Source organism: Mesoplodon mirus (genome assembly GCF_964341445.2).
Source record: "Mesoplodon mirus genome assembly, chromosome: 9".
Lineage (NCBI taxonomy): Eukaryota > Metazoa > Chordata > Mammalia > Artiodactyla > Ziphiidae > Mesoplodon > Mesoplodon mirus.
In genome coordinates, this window is record NC_138985.1 from 102227451 (window position 1) to 102250716 (window position 23266).

General features: G+C 44.7%; 1 protein-coding gene across 5 annotated transcripts in view; it reads right to left on the reverse strand.

The window, feature by feature from the left end:
* DENND2A (DENN domain containing 2A) overlaps positions 1-23266 on the reverse strand; it is a 102378-nt gene that overhangs the window by 41252 nt on the left and 37860 nt on the right. For 4 of the 5 annotated variants that reach the window (XM_082631696.1, XM_082631694.1, XM_082631695.1 and 1 more), the window contains 3 exons: positions 14458-14585; positions 12711-12832; positions 1220-1420 (listed from right to left, as the gene is read on the reverse strand). In XM_082631696.1, coding sequence (XP_082487822.1) covers positions 1220-1420; positions 12711-12832; positions 14458-14585 — 451 coding nt within the window. The remainder of the gene's footprint in view (positions 1-1219; positions 1421-12710; positions 12833-14457; positions 14586-23266) is intronic. The other variant, XM_082631692.1, reaches the window with a different exon arrangement.

Sequence of the window (23266 nt, forward strand, 5' to 3'; positions counted from 1 at the left end):
AGCGTCCAATGATCAATATGCAGCCGGCACTGTGCCCTGGGTGGTGCAAGGCAGAGCCAGGAGAGCAGGAAGGGGAGCGAGGCCTGACCCCTGCCCTCCATCAACCACACAAAGCAGGACATCTTCTCCCCTGCTCCACCTGCAACCCCACTGCCGGGCTGCAGGTGACAGGTCTTCTCCTGCCCACCTGAGCCTAACTGCCCTTACCCTTCAGAATGCACTATTTTTTTTGGCTGCGCTGTGCAGCTTGGGGAATCTTAGTTCCTCGAGCAGGGATCGAACCCGTGCCCCCTGCAGTGGAAGCGCGGAGTCTTAGCTACTGGACCACCAGGGAAGCCCCCAGAATGCCCTCTTGATTGTCCAGGTGACTTAATTTCACTTGAATAAGAATGTGGGGGGCAGGGGTGATATTGTGGCTCAAAACACTGATTAACCAAACTGGGTCAGGAGGGACTGGCTTGTGAAAATGTCCCTGGACTTTCAGGTCAACAGGTCACTTTGAGAAATCCGATGACACCTACAGACAACCCACCCCCTCTTCCTTTTATCCCCCCAAACTCATCCATACAGTTTTACATGATTTTGTGGGTTTCATGATCCCCTAAAGGCCATCCATGGACTCTGAAATGAAGAATTCCTGCTCTAAAAGTTCCTGTGGGAAGGTGGTACCAAAGTGGCCAATGAAGAATGACAGGCACTGCAGGGGTTGGACTGAGCAAAGGAAATGTAACAGCAACAGCGGCCACATGAGATGCACATCCAAGCCCTTGGGCACGTTTTGCCTTTGGGGCTGAAAAGAGCCAGAAAAGATGTATTTTTGATAAGCGCTCCCTCGGAGCGCAGGCTCCATGTGGTGCCACCTCTGCAGTGGGAGGTGACGGAGTCTGAGTCAGGGCATGAGGGATGGAGCTCTGCTTTTTGAGGCCATGAAGGAGGGAGATGTGGCCCTTTGAGGCTGGGTACTGGAAGCACAGTTTGGGATCCTAAGAGTGGTCAAGGCAGGGAGAAGGATGGCTAAGAGGAAGGCTACAGGACCACCACAATGATTCTGACAAAGGGCCAGATATCTCAGCCTGCTGGCTTCACCGTGTCTACCCGGCCTGTGGTGAAGCAGGTAGAAGGGCCCAGTGATTTGATCTCTGCCCAGACTCCTCTGCAGCCTTCCTATGCAGGGAAGGGGGAGTGCACATCTGAACACCAAGCTTGTTGCAAGCCTTACCTTGGGTATCTTTCTCTTCTTCCTGCCGTTCTGTGGGTCCCCAAGGTTAAAGAAAGTGTCATCAGGGCTGCTGGGGGTGGAGGGAGGGCTGATTTTAGAAGGGGACCCAGTGCCATCCCGACTCAGCTTCCTAGTGTCCAGCAGTTTGAAGTTCCTCCTTTCTGAATTTTGCCGGAAGAAAGCAGGTTTGGACAAGGACTGCTGGGAGGGGAGAGGAAAAAAGAAGAGTAAATAAATACAAAGGGACTAAATGAGAGGTAACTGGTGGTGGCAGTGATGGAGACCAAGAAGATCAAGAAGGGAAGCTGGTCTATGTTCCCAAGGGTATGTTGAGTCTGCCTATGCTATTATTAAGTGCTCAATAAACACTTATCATTCAATTATGGAAAATGAGCATGATAAAGGATGCAAGTCTAATCCAGTCTCTTTTTAGACAAGTGGGAACTCACCTGGCTCAATCCCTTACTTTACAAATGAGGCTTTCTGATACAATGTACCGGGAGTTACAAGACCTAAGCATAGCTTTGTCCCTGCCACTGGTAAGCTGAGTGCCTTCTATACAAGGAATTTCACTTCTCTGGGCCTCAGTGTCTTATTTCTAAAAATGAGCTGCTTTAAGGTCAAAAGGCAAACAAAAAACCAATTGAAAAAATTTGCGACTTATAGAACTCATTTTTCTAATACATGCTACATATTAATGAGAAGACTAACAACTCAGAAGAAAAACAGGCAAAAGATGAGAATCGAAAGTTTACAGGAAAGGAAATATAACAACTTTTATATATATAAAAGATTCTTAGCTTCACTCAATCAGAAAAAAAAATTAAAACTCCACTGAAGAAATTTAAAAAATTTTTTTATTGGAGTATAGTTGATTTATACCGTTGTGTTAGCTTCTGCTGTACAGCAAAGTGAATCAGTTATACATATATCCACTCTTTTTTCGATTATTTTCCCGTATAGGTCTCATTATACAGTATTGAGTAGAGGCCCCTGTACTATACAGTAGGTCCTTATTAGTTATCTATGTTATATATACTAGTGTGTATACGTTAATCCCAATCTCCCAATTTATCCCTACCCCCCAACCCCCCCGGTAACCATAAGATTGTTTTCTACATCTGTGACTCTATTTCTGTTTTGTAAATAAGTTCATTTGTACCTTTTTTTTAGATTCCACATATAAGCACTATTGTATGATATTTGTCTTTCTCTGTCTGACTTACTTCACTCAGTATGACAATCTCTAGGTCCATCCATGTTGCTGCAGATGGCATTATTTCCTTCTTCTTTATGGCTAAGTAAAATTCCATTGTATATATGTACCACATCTTTTTTTTTTTAATTAATTAATTAATTTTTGGCTGCGTTGGGTCTTCGCTGCAGTGCGTGGTCTTCTCATTGTGGTGGCTTCTCTTGTTGCGGAGCATGGGCTCTAGGCACGCAGGCTTTAGTAGTTGTGGCACACAGGCTCAGTAGTTGTGGCGCATGGGCTTAGTTGCTCCACGGCATGTGGGATCTTCCTGGACCAGGGCTCGAACCCGTGTCCCTGCATTGGCAGGCGGATTCTTAACCACTGAGGCACCAGGGAAGTCCCCCACATCTTCTTTATCCATTTGTCTGTCGATGGGCATTTAGATCGCTTCCATGTTCTGGCTTTAAAGAGTGCTGCAGTGAACATTGGGGTGCATGTATCTTTTTAAATTATGGTTTTCTCCGGGTATATTCCTGGGAGTAGGATAGCTGGATCATAAGACAGCTCTATTTTTAGTCTTTTAAGGAACATCTATACTGTTCTCCATAGTGGCTGTACCAATTTACATTCCCACAAACAGTGTAGGAGGGCTCCCTTTTCTCCATACCCTCTCCAGCATTTACTGTTTGTAGATTTAAAAAATTTTATTTATTTATTTATTTATGGCTGTATTGGGTCATCGTTGCTGTGCACGGGCTTTCTCTAGTTGTGGAGAGTGAGGGCTACTCTTCGTTGCGGTGCGCGGGCTTCGCATCACAGTGGCTTCTTTTGTTGTGGAGCACGGGCTCTAGGCATGTGGGCTTCTGTAGTTGTGGCGCGTGTGCTCAGTAGTTGTGGCTCACAGGCTCTAGGGCGCCAGCTCAGTAGTTGTGGTGCATGGGCTTAGTTGATCCGCGGCATATGGGATCTTCCCCAACCAGGGATCGAACCCATGTCCCTGGCATTGGCAGGCGGATTCCTAACCACTGCACCACCAGGGAAGTCCCTGTTTGTAGTTTTTTGATGATGGACATTCTGACTGATGTGAGGTGATACCTCATTGTAGTTTTGATTTGCATTTCTCTAATAATTAGTGATGTTGAGCATCTTTTCATGTGCTAAAGAAACATTTTTCACTCAAAGATTAGCAAAGATTAAAAAATTTGATAACTCACTGTATTGATGAAAGTGAGGGAATAAAATCACTTTCACACTTTCATACACTGTTGGTGGGACTGGAAATTGGTACACCTCTACGGAGGGCAATCTAGCAGTGTCAACAAAAGTACAAATACATATATGCTTTGACCCAGTAATTCCACCTGTAGGAATTTGTCCTACTGATATGCTCATACTTATGCAAAGTTATATTGTACAAGGAAAGTCATATTATGCAAAGTATACTGTACACTGTGCCATGGTTTGTAAACACAAAATACTGGAAACAACCTACAGGTTCATCAATGGAAGCTGGTCAAATTATGGTACATCCATAAAGTAGAATACAATGCAGGTATAAAAAAACTTAATGGACTGGTATGGAAGGTTCTCTCATTTATATATTGTTAAGCATAAAAGGTAAGGTGTAGAATAGCTGGTAGAGTATGCTGGTGTGTGTGTGTTGGGGAGCTATTCTGCTGGTATAGGCATAGGACAGTTCCGAAAGGATACACAAAAAACTAACAGTGGTTGCTTTGGGGAGAGAAATAGATAGGGGTGAGATAAAGAATTTTCACTAATACTTTTCATACTAAAATTCTGAACAATATGAATGTAATAACTACTCAATAAAATAAGGAAAATTAATAAAGATTTTAAACAACTTTGACCACATGTTCTCTAAAGGTACTTCCAGATGCATGCTTTATGATACCATAATTATAGCTGCAATGTCTCTTTTTAAAAATTACCTAATGAATTAGATGAGATAAAGGAATCTAGCAGAGTACCTGATATACAACAGGCATTCAGTATAAGTTTTTCTTTCTTACGACATTGACATTTTTTCATACTTTAATGTTCTAACTGCACTTTTCTTTATTATATTGTTTATGTTCTTTTCCTATTCTTTGGGATCCTAGTGTTTTTCTTATTATTTTGGATGAGCTCTCTATATAGAACAGATATGAACTATTTGTCAGTTTTGCTGCAAGTGTGTTTTTCCCGTGTGATTTTGTGATTTGTTTGTATTTTTTATTTTGGTTATGTGGAATTTTTCACATAGCATTTTTTTTTTTTTTTTTGGCCTCACTGCTTGCAGGATCTTAGTTCTCCGACCAGCGATCAAACGCAGGCCCACAGCACTGAAAGGTCGGAGTCCTAACCACTAGACTGTCAGAGAATTCCCCACATAGCATTTCTATGTATGAAAATCTGTTCATCTTTTCCTTTGTGATTAATTTACTCTCTTCTTTCTTTCCCTAGAAAAACAATACCTTCTTAAAGGTTTAATATATATTTAATTCAATTTTCTTTAGGATTTTCTTAGTTTATTTTGAATATATTTTATTCAGTAATCCATTTGTAATTTATTTTATGTTAGTCTAAACTGATTTTTTCCTTCAAGCTAACTTATCCCTATTCCATTTAATAAATGAGCCTTTCTTTCTCTATCAATTTATAAGACCACATTTATCATATCTTAAACTCTCATAGTCTTATTTTGTTCCTTTGGTTTCTCCATTCTTATTTAGTTCCAAACAGTATGTATCAATAACTCCAAAACCTTTTTAAAGATTTCCAGGAATAGACTCCCAGCCTTCCCAAGTGGCCTCCTCCTATGTCATCATGGGTCTATAGGGAGCAATCAATTGCGTAGCACTGCAAGCCCTGAGTAGAAGAGGCTGGCCTGACTTGCTCTCTATGGGCTTCTTAATAATTAAAGCAGCACAGAAGAAGGAATAATGAGAAGCTTTCTTCAAGATCAAACTCCATCTGCAATGAAATCCAAGGAAATGGCCCCAGTTCTTTCACTGCATTGGAATCTCATACCAAATTGTTGGCAAAAAGCAGGTTATCTGTTTTTATTAGAGATTTAGATTGTGATAGAGTTTGTTCAAAGAAGTTTTGACCTATGAAAAGGGCTGAGAACAAAGAAAACAGAAAGGAAGGAAAACAAGGCACATGACTTTCTAAAGGGTGTGAAGAGACCTGGTGGAGGCTGTGTAGGGGTTGCATCTTCCAGGGGTCATGCTGCTGGAGAGGGGGCCTGGTGTGTCCCAGAGTACCCAGAGGAAGCCACCAAATGTCCAGGGAGTTTTCATGAGGGGGTGGAATTTCATTAGCTTCTTCTTCTTTTTTTAATATTTATTTATTTTATTTATTTTTTATTTTTGGCTGCGTTGGGTCTTCGCTGCTGCACACGGGCTTTTTCTAATTGCGGCGAGCGGGGGCTACTCTTCGTTGTGGTGCGCGGGCTTCTCATTGCAGTGGCTCCTCTTGTTGCGGAGCATGGGCTCTAGGCGCACAGGCTTCAGTATTTGTGGCACGTGGGTTCAGTAGTTGTGGCACACAGCCTCTAGAGCACAGGCTCAGTAGTTGTGGCTCACGGGCTCAGTTGCTTCGCGGCATGTGGGATCTTCCTGGACCAGGGCTCAAACCCGTGTCCCCTGCATTGGCAGGCGGATTCTCGACCACTGCGCCACCAGGGAAGCCCTCATTAGCTTCTTAACTGATAAAAAGGCTTAGTGGGCTGTCAGAGAGAGCATTATCATGTATAACAAGCACAATCTGAGGCGAGGAAGAGCAAATAAAACTAAGAGAATCTTCGGGGTTTACAGCCAGTGCAGTGAAACAGATGGAAAGATGGTCAACAATGAAGACAGAATTGTCTGTAGAAGGCCTTTGAAAGTGAGGATATGAAGCCAGCAGGAATCAGCAAGCTTTTTCTAAAAGGCCAGACCGTAAATATATTACGCTTTGTGGCCTATACTGTCTCTGTCACAACTACTCAACGCTGCCACTGTAGTGCAAAAACAGCCATAGACAATATGTAAACAAATGAGCTTGGCTGTGTTCCAATAAAACTTTATTTACAAAATCAGGCAACCAACAGCAGTTTGCCGAACTTGAACTAGTATAAAAGGAAAGTCACTACAGGACCCTAGGAATGATTGTGTCAGACTATGGTCCAGAGAAGATCCCAGCTTTTGATCAGAGCACCTCAGACCGACAAGCCCTGATGATAACACACCCGTCCTATGGTGTCTCTATGGAGTAATCTCTATGGAGGAGCCTAGCTCTGCTGCAGCGGCCCCCAGGAGTCTCCCTAACCTTAGAAACCTTCGATTCGCAATGGACTCAACCAAAGATCTGTAGTGTCCAAAAGGGAAAAGCAGACAAGAACCCTCTGTTGAAACCTCTTGTTTCAGGACACAGTATGATGCGCCCTGGCCAGGGAGCATCCACTGGGAGGAGGGGGCGACAAGGAAGCTACGTGCCTTGTGCCTCGAAGAGGGAGCTGACCTGGACTCAGCCAGAGTTCATTCACCCTTCTTGTCTGTGAATGGTGGCTGATGGCTTAACTCCTTCCAGTCCTCGAATGTCCCTACCTACTGCCTCAGGAGACTGACTGCAGGAGACTGAAAAGGGTCCTTGATATAAAATATCCCATCTCCTCTTTCACCTATCTCAACCTGACTCCTACCCTCTTCTACAGAGGCCTCCCCCAGGAAGTAGTCAGATGCCATTCGCACACACATACCCATTTGTTCACATATGCCCACAGGTACACATATTCACACGAATACATAGAAGCTCCCTTAACGATACATACATAGAGATACACAGGAAAGCATACACACACGTTCCAACACTTGGGACATTACACTAATGTAAAGTAATGGCATTACGTTAAATGATGGCATACCATGCAGGCAATACAAATTGTTTTTAAAAAGAAAGTAATGACATGGGGAAACACTCATGATAAATGTAAAAGAGCAGCAAAAATGTATATACAATAGCATCCCAAATCTTTTTTTTTTTATGTACACACAAACACACACACACATACATGCACAGTGTGACATGGTCCGGAAGGAAGTAAACCAAAGTGTTAACAGTGGTTTTCTCTGGGTGCTGGGATTACATGCAATTTATAAAAATACTTTAAAAACACACACACACACACACACACACATAATAACAATCTATTACAGAAAAAAATATAGGTGAGTACAAAGAATAAATTAAAATTCCCAATTACAGATGAGTTTTTTAAAAATTACACTTCTTGGTATTTAAAAAAAATTTTATAATGAGAATGTTCTGTTTTTAGAAAATGAGGTTATCTTATAAAGAACACGTTATTGAGGGACTTCCCTGGGGGTGCAGTGGATAAGAGTCCATGCTCCCAATGCAGGGGGCCTGGGTTTGATCCCTGGTCAGGGAACTAGATCCCACATACATGCTGCAATTAAGAGTTCACATGCCGCAACTAAGGAGCTGGCGAGCTGCAACTAAGGAGCCCAGGAGCCACAACTAAGGAGCCCACGTGTTGCAACTAAGACCTGGTGCAACCAAATTAAAAAAAAACACACATATTGAAAAGCATAATTCTTTTTTTTTAATTAAAAAAAAATTTTAAATTTATTTACTTATTTATTTGGCCACTCCGGGTCTCAGTTGTAGTATGTGAGCTCTTAGTTGCAGTATGTGGGATCTAGTTCCCTGACCAGGGATCGAACCTGGACGCCCTGCATTCGGAGTGCAGAGTCTTAGCCACTGGACCACCAGGGAAGTCCCGGAAAAGCATAATTCTATCTATTTAGCAAACACACATAAATAGTAGTTATGTTGCAGGCACTGATCTAAGTGGTTTACAAGAATTAATCTGATTAATCTTCATAAGACCCCCTAAGAGGAGTGTACAATTATCATTCTGTATTTTTACCAATGACATACAGATGTACAGAGATAAGATTATCTGCCCAAAGTCACAGAACTAGCAAGTGGTCTAGGTAAGTTTTGAATGGAGGCAGTCAGGCTACAGAACCTGCACACCTGACCAGATACGGTCTCTACATAGCTGCAGCTAAGTAACAGATGATTTGTTGGTGGCAGATGGTGTCAGTGAGCTACCCAGGCAACCAGAGAATGCCATTAGTGACTTTTCCCACTTAGGTGTCAATACATAAGAAAGAGTATCTCATATTAGCCTAGATTTCCTTTATTACAAAAAATAGTTCCTACCATATTCACTGTGCTATTCTACGTGTGGGAATGGTGGGTGACACATAGCAAGAAAAGAAAACGGCCCCTTCTCAGGAGCTTGCCCCTTCTCAGGAGCTTGCATTGTGTATTTCTAAGTGTCAGCATCTGCCCCCAGCTGCACGTCTCTCCTTGTTGAGGAAAATCTGTCCAGTTGACCCTTACTTCTCTACTGGGACTAGGCACAATCTAATTAAATAAAAATCCTCAAAGATGTTTTAGGATTTTTCTGTGGCTGGTAGAGGAGGTTGTCACGGAAAGACTGCTTCAGTAAGTTCTCAGTCCCAGATGCAGCCCAGATGTGGCAGATGCTCCATGAATATGGATGAGCTAAATGGAGGAGGTGGAGAAGTCTGCAGCTGTCCCCCAGAACGGGGACACAAACCAGACACCCAGATGTAGGAAGGCAGAGAACTGAGCATGACACAGAGTCTTGCTAAAGACTTGCAAAGGCTCAAAATGCCTGCAAGTATCTGTGGCAATCGGACATGTGCATTGGGCAACTGGATTCTCTTTCTGCAGGATAGCTGCCTCTGGACTTCAAGTTCTCACTGACATGATTACCTACTGTGTTTTACTGTTTTGGGGACAGGGGACCTAGGTTTTCTCTAGCCTGGCAGGAAGGGGAAGAAAAGGGCTGCTAAGCCTTTACTTTCTGGTACGAGGGAGGAGCACCAAGTTCTGCAGGCAGAGCTGCTTTGGGCAGATGTTTTCCATTGTTCCTAAGAGGCCATGCAGTTCACTCCCTGCATGATGTGGGGTAGAACTGAGTAAGACACGAAGGGGGCAGACTGGGTATGACAGCCGCCTTCTTCTTCTTTTTTTTAATTTTTATTGGAGTATAGTTGATTTACACTGTTGTGTTAAGTTTCTGCTGTACAGCAAAGTGAATCAGTTATACATATACACATATCCACTCTTTTTTAGATTCTTTTCCCATATAGGTCATTACAGAGTACTGAGTAGAATTCCCTGCGCTATATACAATAGGTCCTTATTAATTATCTATTTTATATATACTAGTGTGTATATGTCAATCCTAACCTCCCAATTTATCCCTACCCCCCCCCACCATTCCCCCTGGTAACCATAAAATTATTTTCTACATCTGTGACTCTATTTGTTTTGTAAATAAGTTCATTTGTTCCATTTTTTTTAGATTCCACATAAAAGTGATATCATATGATATTTGTCTTTCTCTGTCTGACTTATTTCCCTCAGTATGACAATCTCTAGGTGCATCCATGTCGCTGCAAATGGCATTATTTTGTTCTTTTTTATGGCTAATATTCCATTGTATATATGTACCACATCTTCCTTATCCATTCCTCTGTCGATGGACATTTAGGTTGCTCCCATGTCCTGGCTATTGTAAACAGAGCTGTCATGCATAGTGGGGTGCATGCATCTTTTCAAATTATGGTTTCCTCCAGGTATATTCCCAGGAGTGGGGTTGCTGGATCATATGACAGCTCTATTTTTAGCTTTTTAAGGAACCACCGTACTGTTTTCCACAATGGTTGTAACAATTTACATTCCCACCAACAGTATAGGAGGGTTCCCTTTTCTCCATACTCTCTTCAGCATTTATTGTTTGTAGATATTTCTCCAAAGAAGACCTACAGATGGCTAAGCGGCACATGAAAAGATGCTCAACATCACTAATTATTAGAGAAATGCAAATCAAAACTACAATGAGGTATCACCTCACACCGGTCAGAATGGACACCATCGAAAAGTCTACAGACAGCCTTCTTCTTCTAAGCCAGACTTATCCACTGTGGGAAATGAAGGATTCCCTAAATGTTGAAGACATCCACATTCCAATGAAAATACAAACAACACATTTCAAAGGCAAGTAGAAAGTATTTGCTAATTACTGGTTGTCATGGATTATTCATGATGACACTCTTTTCCATAGGAGGAGAAAGCAGCAGTTAATTGGTTTTGGCAAGTATTGCAGCAATCAACTTGGGTGGGTAAGATCCAACCTTTGTGAAAGGTTCTACCTTCCACCCTCTTGAAGAAGATTCCCTTTGTGACTATCATGTCTCATGTGTATACCCCCTGCCCGCCAGCAAATCCTGACCTCGAGTGGAGCCCAGAGAGGAAGAAGGCTTCTTTTCTTAGGCTGGAAACAGATCCTTTCAATGGGATTTAAACGCACACTTGCAGCCTGGATTTGGTCTTCCTTTATTTAATTTCTTCAACAACTAAACCACTGTATAACAACTACTTATGGGAGACACAAAGAAACCAAATATATACTTTCTGACCTTGAAGAATTTACAATCTAGTTGGGGAGATGTTTTTAAGATATTTTACATGACCTAAATCAGCATTCAAATCATCAAAGAGATATCATAAGACAGTATATACAGTTTGGTGTGAAATGAATGCCTGGCCCACTGAGTGTTACAGGCAAGCACAGGGGGAACAAGTCCCAGGGACTGGGATGACCTGGAACCTTCCTGAAGGAGGCATGATTGAACTGGGCCTTAAAGGATGGGAAGGGAGAGGTGCAGGCAAGAGCCAAGGGCAGAGGTAGAAATGACGTAGCACAGGGGTGGACAAATTACGGCCTATGGGCCACATCTGGCCCGCCACCTGTTTTTGTACAGGCCACGAACCAAGAATATTTCCACTTTTACATGGCTAAAAGTATATATATATATTTCAGGACACATGAAAATTATATAAAATCTAATTTCCGTGTCCACAAATAAAGTTTTACTGGAACACAGCCTCGCTTACTGGGCTGCATGGTCTGTGGCTGCTCTGCACTGCAATGGCAGCGCTGGGGAGCTACAGCAGAGATCACATGTCATCGCGCAGGACCAGGTCTCTGGTTCTTCAGGGAAAAAGTCTGCCGGTCCTGGGGCTACAATGTCAGGGGGGCAGTTAGTAAGGCTTTGGCTGGAGAGAAGATTTTGTACGTAGAAGCTGCGGGAAATGGTAACCAGGGATCAATTATGAAGGAAGCTTAATGCTATGCTAAAGAATATGAATTCATACTAAGCTGTCCGCTGTTCCTACAATTTTGTCCTTTCAAAAATATTACATAGGGCCTCCCTGGTGGCGCAGTGGTTGAGAGTCCGCCTGCCGATGCAGGGGATACGGGTTCGTGCCCCGGTCTGGGAGGATCCCATATGCCGCGGAGCGGCTGGGCCCGTGAGCCATGGCCGCTGGGCCTGCGCGTCCGGAGCCTGTGCTCCGCAACGGGGGAGGCCACAACAGTGAGAGGCCCGCGTACCGCAAAAAAAAAAAAAAAAAAAAAAAAAAAATTACATAAACGGAACCATGTAGCATGTAACCCCAAGGGAGTGGCTTTTTTCATTTGCCATCATTCTCTGGAGATTTATCCAGGTTGTTGTGTACATCAATGGCTTATTCCTTTTTATTGATGAATAGTATTCCATCCTATGAACGTACTATACTATACGTAACCGTTCACCCACTGAAGGATATTGGGGTTGTTTCCAGTTGGGACCATTATAAAAAAAAAATGAATATGAACTCAGCTCTGTAGGCAATGTGCTGAAGTTATCATGTATGTGAATATAGTAATATTATCTGTATGCACATAGTACAAAACTGCAAAAGGTTCAAAAAGATATTCTGTGAAAATGTCAGTCTTCTTTCCTGACCTCCAGATACTCAGACACTCAGACAGCTCCACAGAGGTACCCACTTACTCATTCTTAGGGACCCTTACAGAGATATTCTTATACATTCACAAACATATATGAGTTTGTTTTATGTCAGGACATTCTTCTTTATAGCTGTATAACATGGATGTGCTATCTTATTTACTCAGCTGGGGAGAATTCTGACCTAGAAGCTAAACCGATACTTTAGAAAGCCTTGTTGAGCAGATGGGTTCCAAGAGAACTAGAGGCAGGAAGAGGACGCAGGCTGCCGGAGTGTAAATCCAGGAGCCTGGCAGTGAAGGTGGCCTGGCATTCCAGTGTAACCCAGAACTGCAGCCTGCTCAAGTCCATGGTGCTGGGGACCCCTCTCCCCCACTGCTCCTCTGGGGGCTCATACCTTGGTGGGTGTGTCAGGGATGGAAGAGGTGGGAGAACCTGGAAAGTTCAAGACACACTTCTTCCCGAGGCATCGACCATGTAACTCAACGTCCTCATAAGGGTTTTCCTTCATTGGTGGATCTGCAGTCAAAGGCAACGGATTAGAAACTGGGAACACTAAGGAAATTCTCCTTATCAGATCTTGACCCAACACCTTATCAGGTCTCTCCTTGTGGGGACGTCTGTTGTCTTGCTATCCATTTAGCCTTCCTCTTGGTAACAGACCTTGGTTTTCACTGGGGTAACTCCCTGACTCCCCATTCTTAGAAATGTGAGATTAACTCCACTCTCAGTTTCAGGGTTTAAGCCAATCTGAGTATCCCGAATCCCTGCCTCAGTGACCAGCTCTGGGAAGGGCTCATATTCCAAGCCTGAGCCAATTGCTGCATGGCGTTCCTGGGCTCTGAAGGTGAACAAGGGACCTAAATCAGTCTCATCAGAGTGAACCTCAGGATGTTTGTTGGGACCTGCAGGACACAGGCTTTCCTTTCTCGCTGCAAGGCACAGATTCTGGGGAGCCAATGGTAGCCATCATGAGGATCGTGGGAAACCTGCTGCGAATGGAGCTAACATGAGAGATAAGAAATGAGGAAGAAAAAGCCAGTTCTGGTCACATGAGCCACCAAACTCCCTTTGTTGTTTCAGCTGGGTTTTCTGTTCCTTGTAGCTGAAAGCTTCTCTGTCAGGTACACACTGCTAAGAGAAGTCTAGATCTCATACCCACTTTGGATTTGGGAGGCCTACTGCTTTGGCAGGAACCCATCTCTGGCAGCTTGGACACAGCAATTCAAATAGCTCGGCTTAGTATACGCCCTTCCTTAAGTCTCATGTTTCCTCCTGCCATGGAGTTCCTTCTGGCGTTGATGACTGCATGCGTGTAAGTACGTGTGTATCTGCCTGCTCTGCCCCTTGCACAGGGACACAGAAGGGTCTCTTCCTCAGCTCATTTCTTCCCCCACTGCCACCCTCAACATATGCAGACATGGTCTGAGTTTACACCGTACTGAAACTGTGATCCTCCCTGGAGATTATTTAACTCACCAAATCTAAATGCACAAAAGCTCTGTGAATCTGAGTCCCATTTTGGAATCAGAGAATTCTTTCGAGCAAGGCCAAAGTTACTTTTTAAATAGAAGACATTCATTTCAGTCTGAGTTGTGATGCCGTTACTGCCACATTCCTACAGTTTTGCAAAGAGTACGGTGGTCTTTGGTTTTCTTTCTTTCAGTAATCCCTACAATTCACTGAGAGTCTGTTATAAACCAGGTATTTTACATACCATTTTCTTCAGCCCTCAAACAACCCTGTAAGGTAGCTGTCATCTTCCTTAGTACAGAGATGAGAGAATTGAAGTTCAGAGATGTTAAGTCACCAGCTCAATGTCACACAGCTAACAAGTAGCAAAGCCAAGATTCAGTCATGGATATTGAGGCTCCAGGTCTCGTGTGTTTCCCGCTGTGTCACGCTGCCTCCTTGGCCGTTCATCGCCAGCCCTTCCTCCCCGCTCCAGCCCATTTTTCTCTCACGTACTTCACCATGGGTCACTCTTCCACCCACCTACCTGATCTCTCATTCGAGTACATGTTTGTCTTTGAGTGTGACTGTGTGTGTGTGTGTGTGTGTGTGTGTGTATTTCAAGCAGCCAGCCCCATTTCCTCCCTCTTCCTTCTCATAGACAGACTCACTCAAACATTTTGGCCTCTTACCTAGAATGTCCTCATAGACGTTCTCCTCCGATAAAGTGCGTGTGAGCCCCAGCTTAGTCTGTGCGTACCAGTCCACCCTGCTGTTCTCAGAGGAAGACTGCAGTAAGTCTTCAAACTCATAGGACTTTCTGGGTTGTACAAGGTGGGAAGAAAAAAAACCGAGAACTCAAATCAAATTAGGCTGGTTCAGAGAATACACGCCAAAATGGTTTTTTTTTTCTTGCAAAGATTTCCAATACTGAAATCAACTCTGTTTTTTATAAGAAAGTGTGAAAATCCTCAAATATGAGATGTGGTTTTTAACTTGTGAGAATGTTTATGCTATTATGCCAGCTAAAGATAGTAAAGTATACATATAAAATACAATCCCAACTTTGTAAGCAAACATATACATAGAAGATAAAAAGAAGAGAAGTGAAACATACAGCTGCTATCTCAGGACTGAGGGATGACTGGTGTCTTCTCTTCACTTTCACTTTTCTGGATTTTTCAAATGTTCTAGTGTTTACAGAACACACACTAATAAACACAAAGGAGTAGTAATGGCCAATTCAGAGCAGACAAGAAGCCTGAGCACCTCCTCCTTCTCTCACCCAAGTGGTTATCAGAAACCCAAGGGCCAGCTGAGGCACCCCACCCCACCCTGAGATCTGTGCAAATGTGCCTGGGGCTCTGTCTGGGGCCTGGCTCACCACCACCCTCCCCCCATCTTACATCCACACAGGCTGTCCCTGTTCTGCTGGTACTGACTCTACTGTGAAATGTAGCCCCTTCTCCAGCTCACACACACACACACACACACACACGGCCACTCACCTTGAGTTTCTATGATCTTTTGTAACTCTATGGAACACTTGGGAGATCATGAGGTGGGTCATATTATGAAACATACAAAACATCACCCATCTCACAGGTTCACTCCACCTCCCCCCTTTTTCTTCTCTCTTTCCCTAGCCTTCTCCAAAGTAACCCACAACTTCTCCCTGTTGGAGCAGAACAGTCCTGCCCACTCAGGCTCCAGAGGCTCACCTTCTTCTACCCCCAAGCAGATTTATCAGGAATTTCTGCTGAACACACCTGGGCCTTCTGTCAAAGGACTTTAGGTGAACATGCAGTCCACCCACGTTAAATAGGGCACATCCCTGAGCTGACTTGGTCCTGGCCCCTCACTCCTTCTGGTACAGGGTCCAGATGCTCACAAGCCTCCTCTGGCTCAGGAATCACTGCTCTTCTCTCTCACTGTGTTCACGTGTCTAGCACAGTGTTCTGTGCATGCCAGATGGCACATTGCAGCTAACGGCTGCAAAATGCAGAGCGTCCTTGCTTCCTCATCCATACTTCCAGCCCCGGGAGAAAGTGCCCCTCTGGTGGCTCTAGGATTAAACAAATCTGGACACAGATCCCGAATCCCTCATTCACAAGTCTTTTCAACTTGGATAAACTACCTGAGCTCAGACTCACTGTCCTGATTTGTAAAACAGTAATTACCTCATAGGACTGTCCATAGAACAGAGGACGTTTGTAAAGTCCTTGGCACCTAATAAGCCCTCAACAGATGTTAGCTATTATTATCTGTCGTGGTGCTATTAGTTATTTATGCAGCCAGTGCTTTATATGAACATTTACTGTGTGGGAGGCACTGTGCTCAGGGTTTGAAAAATAAGGTCTAAAACAGCCAGAGTCCCTGCCTCAAAGAGCTTACATTCTAGGGAGGAAGACAGATGTTCACCCAGCTCACACACAGATAAACAGAGTTATAAACTGGGTTAAGTTCAGTGATGGAAAAGCACAGGCTGCGAGGATATCGAGGAAGGCTCAATGTAGGTTGTGGGATGCATCAAGGGAGGCCTCTATGAGAAAGTCACTCATTGAAGCTGAGCCTTGAAGGATAAAAAGAACTTAGTCGGGGGAAGAGCATTCCAAAAAGAGGGAAAAGCATGTGGGAAAGTCCTGAGTCTACAGAGAGAGCTCGATGCATCTCAGGAAACGGCAGACAGACGGACAGCATGGCTGGGCTGCAGGGGACAGGGTGGAGAGTGCCAGGCAATAAGACAGCGGAACCAAGCGGAGGCCGTTTGCCTGCTTTCCAAGCTTTGGGAATTTCTTGCATTTTAAATCTGTCCCTCTCCACTAGCTTCTTTCTCTCCTTCTTTAAACATGCGCAGGTTTCCTCTGTCTTAAAAATCTTTCATTTGGAGCAATCACCTTTGTGGTTCTGCTATTTCTCACCATCCTTGCCAACATTGTTTGTTTGTTTGTTTTTGGTACGCGGGCCTCTCACTGCCGCGGCCTCTCCCGTTGCGGAGCACAGGCTCCGGACGCGCAGGCTCAGCGGCCATGGCTCACGGGCCCAGCCGCTCCACGGCATGTGGGATCTTCCCGGACCGGGGCACGAACCCGTGTCCCCTGCATCGGCAGGCGGACTCTCAACCACTGCGCCACCAGGGAAGCCCTTGCCAACCTTTGTAACTGGGGGAGGGGAGGAGGAGCAGAGATTCCTCTCTTAGTTTACCATAGTTCACTCATCTTCCTTTCCCTTCCCCTCTCAACCTGTCCGTGTGCATCCCTTTCCTGAAATTCCTCCTAAAGGTCACTAGTGAGTTTCTGGTAGAACCTAACAACTTTCTCGGTCCTTTCATTACAGGACACGACTTGGTTTCTACAGCATAAGGTAGCAGTGCTCAAAGTGCAATCTGTGGGCCAGAACTGGGGTGCCGTTTCCGGTCCTTGACAAGATAAGTACAGAAACTGAGAGAAAGCGTTTAGAAACTTTTCAAACAATTTGACAGAATGAACTTAGAAAAAAACACAAAAAAAACTGAGGTTTGTATACTGACGTCTTTTTTCATTACATTCCTCTGGTAATTCTTTCTTTTATTATATTTTACAAAAGTATCGTTTGGCAAAGGGTTGGAAACACCTGCAAACCAGCGCCCCCTGACGGCTTGAGGAGGCGGGTGCAGGGCTGCCCCAACTCTACTTGCCCTCTCAGACCACTCCTCCTGGGCTTGCGCTGGCAGCTCTCTACCTCGTCCTCTTTCTGGGCTGTAGGTGTTTCCCAAAGCTTCTCCTCTTTAGGCTCCATACTTTTTTTTTTTGGCTGCACTGCACGGCTTGCGGGATCTTAGTTCCCCAACCCGGGATTGAACCTGGGCCCACAGCAGTGAAAGTGCCGAGTCCTAACCACTGGACAACCGGGGAATTCATTAGGTTCTATACTTTAATGTCTACACAACTGAATTCATCACCCCTTATCTCCACCCCACCCTCATTCCTTTATGAACTTGAACGCGGCACTTAGGACAGGAGCACAAAGATGGGCTTCTAGGCTGGAGCTCTATGGCCTTAAGTCAGGTCACAAGGCTGAAACCGTCACCAGTGCCCCATGGTTCTGACTTATGAAAGGAAGTTTGTGCCCAAAAAAAGGGATACTGATCCATGAGCCCCATCCTTCTCCCCTTGAGGTGTCCAGCGGGGAGAGGAAGGACTGAGCTTCAGCGCTTTCGTAGATGGGACCTGGGGGAAAGCAGGTCTGAGCCGTTTTCTCTAAGATGGGAATGGGATGTGCTGTGACCCCACTCTGAACATTTCCTAGTCCAGTTTCCATTAGCCCAGGCTGGCATCAGCCAGGCAGCTGATTGGGGCTGGAGGTGTGGGCCAGAGCAGAGTGAGGTAACTGGCCTGGAGTGGGCCAGAACTCCTGGGTTTCCCCTGCTGAGCAAACCAAGTTACGTTAGCTAGTCCTCAGCATGTACACTACATGGTAGGGAAAATGCAAACTGTTCAGAGACCACAGAATCATTCATTCACTACTTACTGTGTACTGACCAAGTGCTCGTCTTGGATCAGCACGTTCAAACTTTACGACAACCTTGTGAAAGATTACTATTATTATACACATGTTGTGCGTGAGAAAACAGGTATACAGCCATAAGGTAAATTGCTCAAAGTCACTTTGGGAGAACCCAGGAAATCTGGTTGGAGATTGGTGCTCTTAAAAAGTCAGGACTGGACTTCCCTGGTGGCACAGTGGTTAAGAATCCGCCTGCCAGTGCAGGGGACACAGGTTCAAGCCTTGGGCGGGGAAGATCCCACATGCCGCGGAGCAACTAAGCCCGTGCTCCACAACTACTGAGCCTGCGCTCTAGAACCCACGAGCCACAACTACTGAGCCTGCGTGCCACAACTACCGAAGCCCATGTGCCTAGAGCCCGTGCTCCACAACAAGAGAAGCCACCGCAATGAGAAGCCCGTGCATTGCAACTAGGGAAAGCCCATGCTCAGCAAGGAAGACCCAACGTAGCCAAAAATACGTAAATAAATAAAAAAAAAACAACCCGAAAGGCATTATGCAGAGCACGCAAGTAAGGCAAGGCAGGAGGAAAGCTGCAGTCACAGTCCCCAGATTAAAACAGGTCAAGTTTCCAAAGTTTATTGTTAGGAACTTGAACTATTTTTTTGTTTTTTTTTTTGGCTGTGCGGCTTATGGGATCTTAGTTCCCCAATCAGGGACTGAACCAGGGGCCCTCGGCAGTGAGAGCACGGAGTCCTAACCACTGGACCGCCAGGGAATTCCCAAACTAATTTTCTCTATAAAACCATATTACACATTACTGAGCACTGCCCAGGCAAGCCCTCTATTTCCCATAATGTAACCAAACTATACGATAAAGAGATGCTATGAACCCTCACAGGGAAAAGAGGGGACAGGTGGGGAGTCACTTCACTGTGAGCTGAGCAGTTTCTGCCAAAATAGCAGGAAGCTCCACTCCCAGCAGCAGAGGGAGAGGGTGGTGGCCACTGCCTACAGCTAAAGCCTTGACTGCCTGGGATTCCAGCACGACCTTGGCTAAGGTGGGCCTTTTCTTTGATTGCAGAAAGGGGCTGCGGCTGTGCATTGCTTTGCCATGGAGAGAGCTCTATCACTATTTATTCATTTATTTATTATAAATTTATTTATTTATTTATTTTTGGCTGCATTGGGTCTTCATTGCTGAGTGCGTGCTTTCTCTAGTTGCGGTGAGCGGGGGCTACTCTTCACTGTGGTACATGGGCTTCTCATTGCGGTGGCTTCTCTTGTTGTGGAGCACGGGCTCTAGGCACACGGGCTTCAGTAGTTGTGGCTTGCGGGCTATAGAGAGCAGTCTCAGTAGTTGTGGTGCACGGGCTCAGTTGCTCCACGGCATGTGGGATCTTCCCCGCCCAAGGCTTGAACCTATGTCCCCTGCACTGGCAGGTAGATTCTTAACCACTGCGCCAAGAGGGAAGCCCTATTGTTATTTATTTTTTAAATTTTATTTCTTTATTTATGGCTGTGTTGGGACTTTGTTGCTGCCCGCGGGCTTTCTCTAGTTGAGGCAAGCGGGGGTTACTCTTCATTGTGGTGCGCAGGCTTCTCATTGCAGTGGCTTCTCGTTGCAGTGGCTTCTCTTGTTGCAGAGCACGGGCTCTAGGTGCGCAGGCTTCAGTAGTTGTGGCTCGTGGGCTCTAAAGCACAGGCTCAGCAGTTGTGGTGCATGGGCTTAGTTGCTTCACAGCATGTGGGATCTTCCTGGGCCAGGGCTTGAACCCGTGTCCCCTGCATTGGCAGGTGGATTCTTAACCACTGCGCCACCAGGGAAGCCCTATCATTATTTATTTTTATTTTTAAAATTTTATTTATTTATTTATTTATTTATTTATGGCTGTGTTGGGTCTTCGTTGCTGCACGCGGGCTTTCTCTAGTTGCGGCGAGTGGGGGCTACTCTTTGTTGTGGTGTGCGGGCTTCTCATTGCAGTGGCTTCTCTTGTTGCCGAGCACGGGCTCCAGGCACGCGGGCTTCAGTAGTTGCAGCACGCAGGCTCATTAGTTGTGGCTCACGGGCTCTAGAGCACAGGCTCAGTAGTTGTGGCACACGAACTTAGTTCCTCCGCGGCATGTGGGATCTTCCCGGGCCAGGGATCGAACCCGTGTCCCCTGCATTGGCAGGCTGATTCTCAACCACTGCGCCACTGGGGAAGCCCCATTATTTATTTTTAAAAATATCATTTGATGTACCAGTGAAGCAATATTTGTATAGGTCAAATTTTAAAATAATAAAATTATTATAAAATATTTATGAAATAATATCTGAATAGTTCAAATGTCTTAATAATAAATGCCCTAACAATAAAGATGTTTGTATGCTAAAGGCTCTCCAAGTCCCAGTGGATGGCTCACTTATTTATTTATTTATTTATTTATTCATTCATTCATTCATTCATTCATTCATTCATTTATATGATGGCTCACTTATTTAGAGCATATGTGGCACAATCAAGAATGTGGATCATCTGTTGGGGTTTGTTAGGATGGGATTAGTCTGTAATCCAAATGGCTGCTGTCAGATACCCTGGGATTTCAAGCTATAGTTTGAATGTTTTTTTATGATCCTTCCATATTTCTAAGAAGAAGATACTAAAACAAGATATCAGCTATATTTTGCATTTGATTCCCAACACATAAAAGGTACCACCAGTCTAAACAGTATTAGAAAAGCCCACTTCTAAAATGTTACAAACTTCCATTAATAAAAAAAAAAAAAGCTGATTAGAGGATGGTTATTCACAGTGCAAAACTCTTATTTAATTTGCAAAAGAATTCATCACAGGATTTCTTAAATAGTAGTTCCATTTCTGTATTAAAATGTCGGGTTTTAGCCGACTAATTCTTATACAGGAAGCCTGAAAGACAAACTTTAAATCAACATGAAGCTACTGTCCATCCAAGATCAAGAAGAAACCAGAAATCCTTACATGCCCAGCTTCTAGAGGCAGTGGGAAAACAAAATCCCAATCACGAAGTTTGATTTCTCATTGTCCTGTGTTGGTGACATGTTTGCAAGCATTAGCTTTATTAAGTGGTTGGTTCCTCCTCAGCACTATTTCTATAATCTGCATAAATGCCTCCAAGGACTGCAGTCCTTTGGTTCTGAGGTTCAAGTAGGTGATTAGGGTCCCAAAGAGGAGAAATGATTAAACTAATCATCCAATCATTTAGCTAAGTATTTTCCATGAAAATATTATTTAATTGAAAAAAGGGTTTAATACTGTTATTTACATATTAACTTTGAAAGGAAATCTTGAAAGGTTAATGATAACCACATCCAAATTGGCTTCTCTCTCGTTTAAACATTTCCACGTTTGTTCCACATCCAGCTGCATGTTTAATAAGCACCTTCTTAAAGGGTGGAATTGAGCTCACAGCTGGTGATGCACAGGTAAGAAGTCCCTGGGAATGTATTTCCTCGAGGTCCAGTGACTGGGACTCTGCGCTTCCACTGTAGGGGGCACAGGTTGGATCCCTGGTTGGGGAACTAAGATCCCACAAGCTGTGTGGTGTCCCCCAGCAAAACAGCGTAGTTTCAAGTAGCATTTTGAATGTTATTTGTGACTTTTCCATATTTTTGTAAACAAAGTACTAACGTAAGAGCTCATCCCACATCTCCGTTTAGATGATGCTAGAGAAGCTCAAAATGAACAAATCCGAAGCTGAACTCACACCACCATTCCCCACTCCCTCACGAGGACCAGCTCCCTCTCCAGTGCTGCCATCTCAGCAAAGGCCATCACCATCCGTCCAAGTGTTTACGCCTTAACCCTGGAAGTCCTGGGCAACCTTCCCTCTCCATCACTGCCCACATCTAACCAATTAACGAGTTCTACCTGAAAAGTATCCCTGGGATCCACCCACTTCTCTCAATCCCCACTGCAGTTATACCACAGGGTAACCCCCAAACCTCCTTGATCTCCCTCCCACCCGCCCCAACTACCCACCCTGTCCACTGGTGCCCCTTCCAGTCTCCCCGCAGCTGCGGGGGGGGGCAACCTCTTAGGAACGCAAATCGGATTGTGTCTCTCCCCTTCTTAGAAACTTCCAGATACTTCCCATTCCTCTTCGGTAACAGGCCAAAACCCTCGCCTGGGCTCCAAGGCTCTTCCAGAGCTGACTCCAGAGGGCTTCTGGGCCTCAGCTCACACTCTTCCTACCCCTCTGGCCCACCCCCTGCCTTTCAGTCCTCCAGCGTGCTAAATTCTTTCTTGCCCCAGGGCCTCTGTTTGTTTGTCCACTCAAACTGCACACCGCCCCCCACCCAGTTCCCACCCCCGCCCCTTGCCTGGGAACCTCAGGCCTTGCACGAGTGTCACTTCCTCTCTGAGCTGGCCCGGCTTCCACGACAGGCTAGTTACCCCTGCTGAACATTCCCACAGCACCATGGGCTTCCTCACGGCCCTGAGAGTGCTTAGTTACATAACCAGTTGAATAGTTCTGACTATCACTAGTACGTAAGTTTCATGAGGGCAGGGTCTGAGTCTGTCTTATTCATTGCTATAGCATAATGCTACATAGGTATAGTAAATATTTGTTGGTTGAGTAAGTGAGTGAATATTTTAAAAGCTGGTTTTAATGGCCACCTTTACTGCTTATAATTTATCCCTATTTTGCTGTAAAGAAATATTTTATCTGTATTCTGAGAGCTAATTTTTAGTCAATTGTTTGAACACATTTCCCCCAGAATTATTTTCAGCTGTAATTAAATTTGCTTGGACAGCCTGAGACCCAGCACCCACCTAAAACACCATTCAGATGAGCTAGAAACCGGGGATGCCTTGCTCTGATTCCCTCATCCACCTCCAGCTGCCACAGACTCTCTTCTTTCCTCCATCCCGGTGATCAGGGGCAGCTCTTCTCCTTGGGAAGGGCATTCATACCACTGTTCCTGATCAGGGTTCTTGGCCTCCTTAAGCAATAGAAATTGATCAGAGGCCAGACAAGAAATTCAGGCAAGAC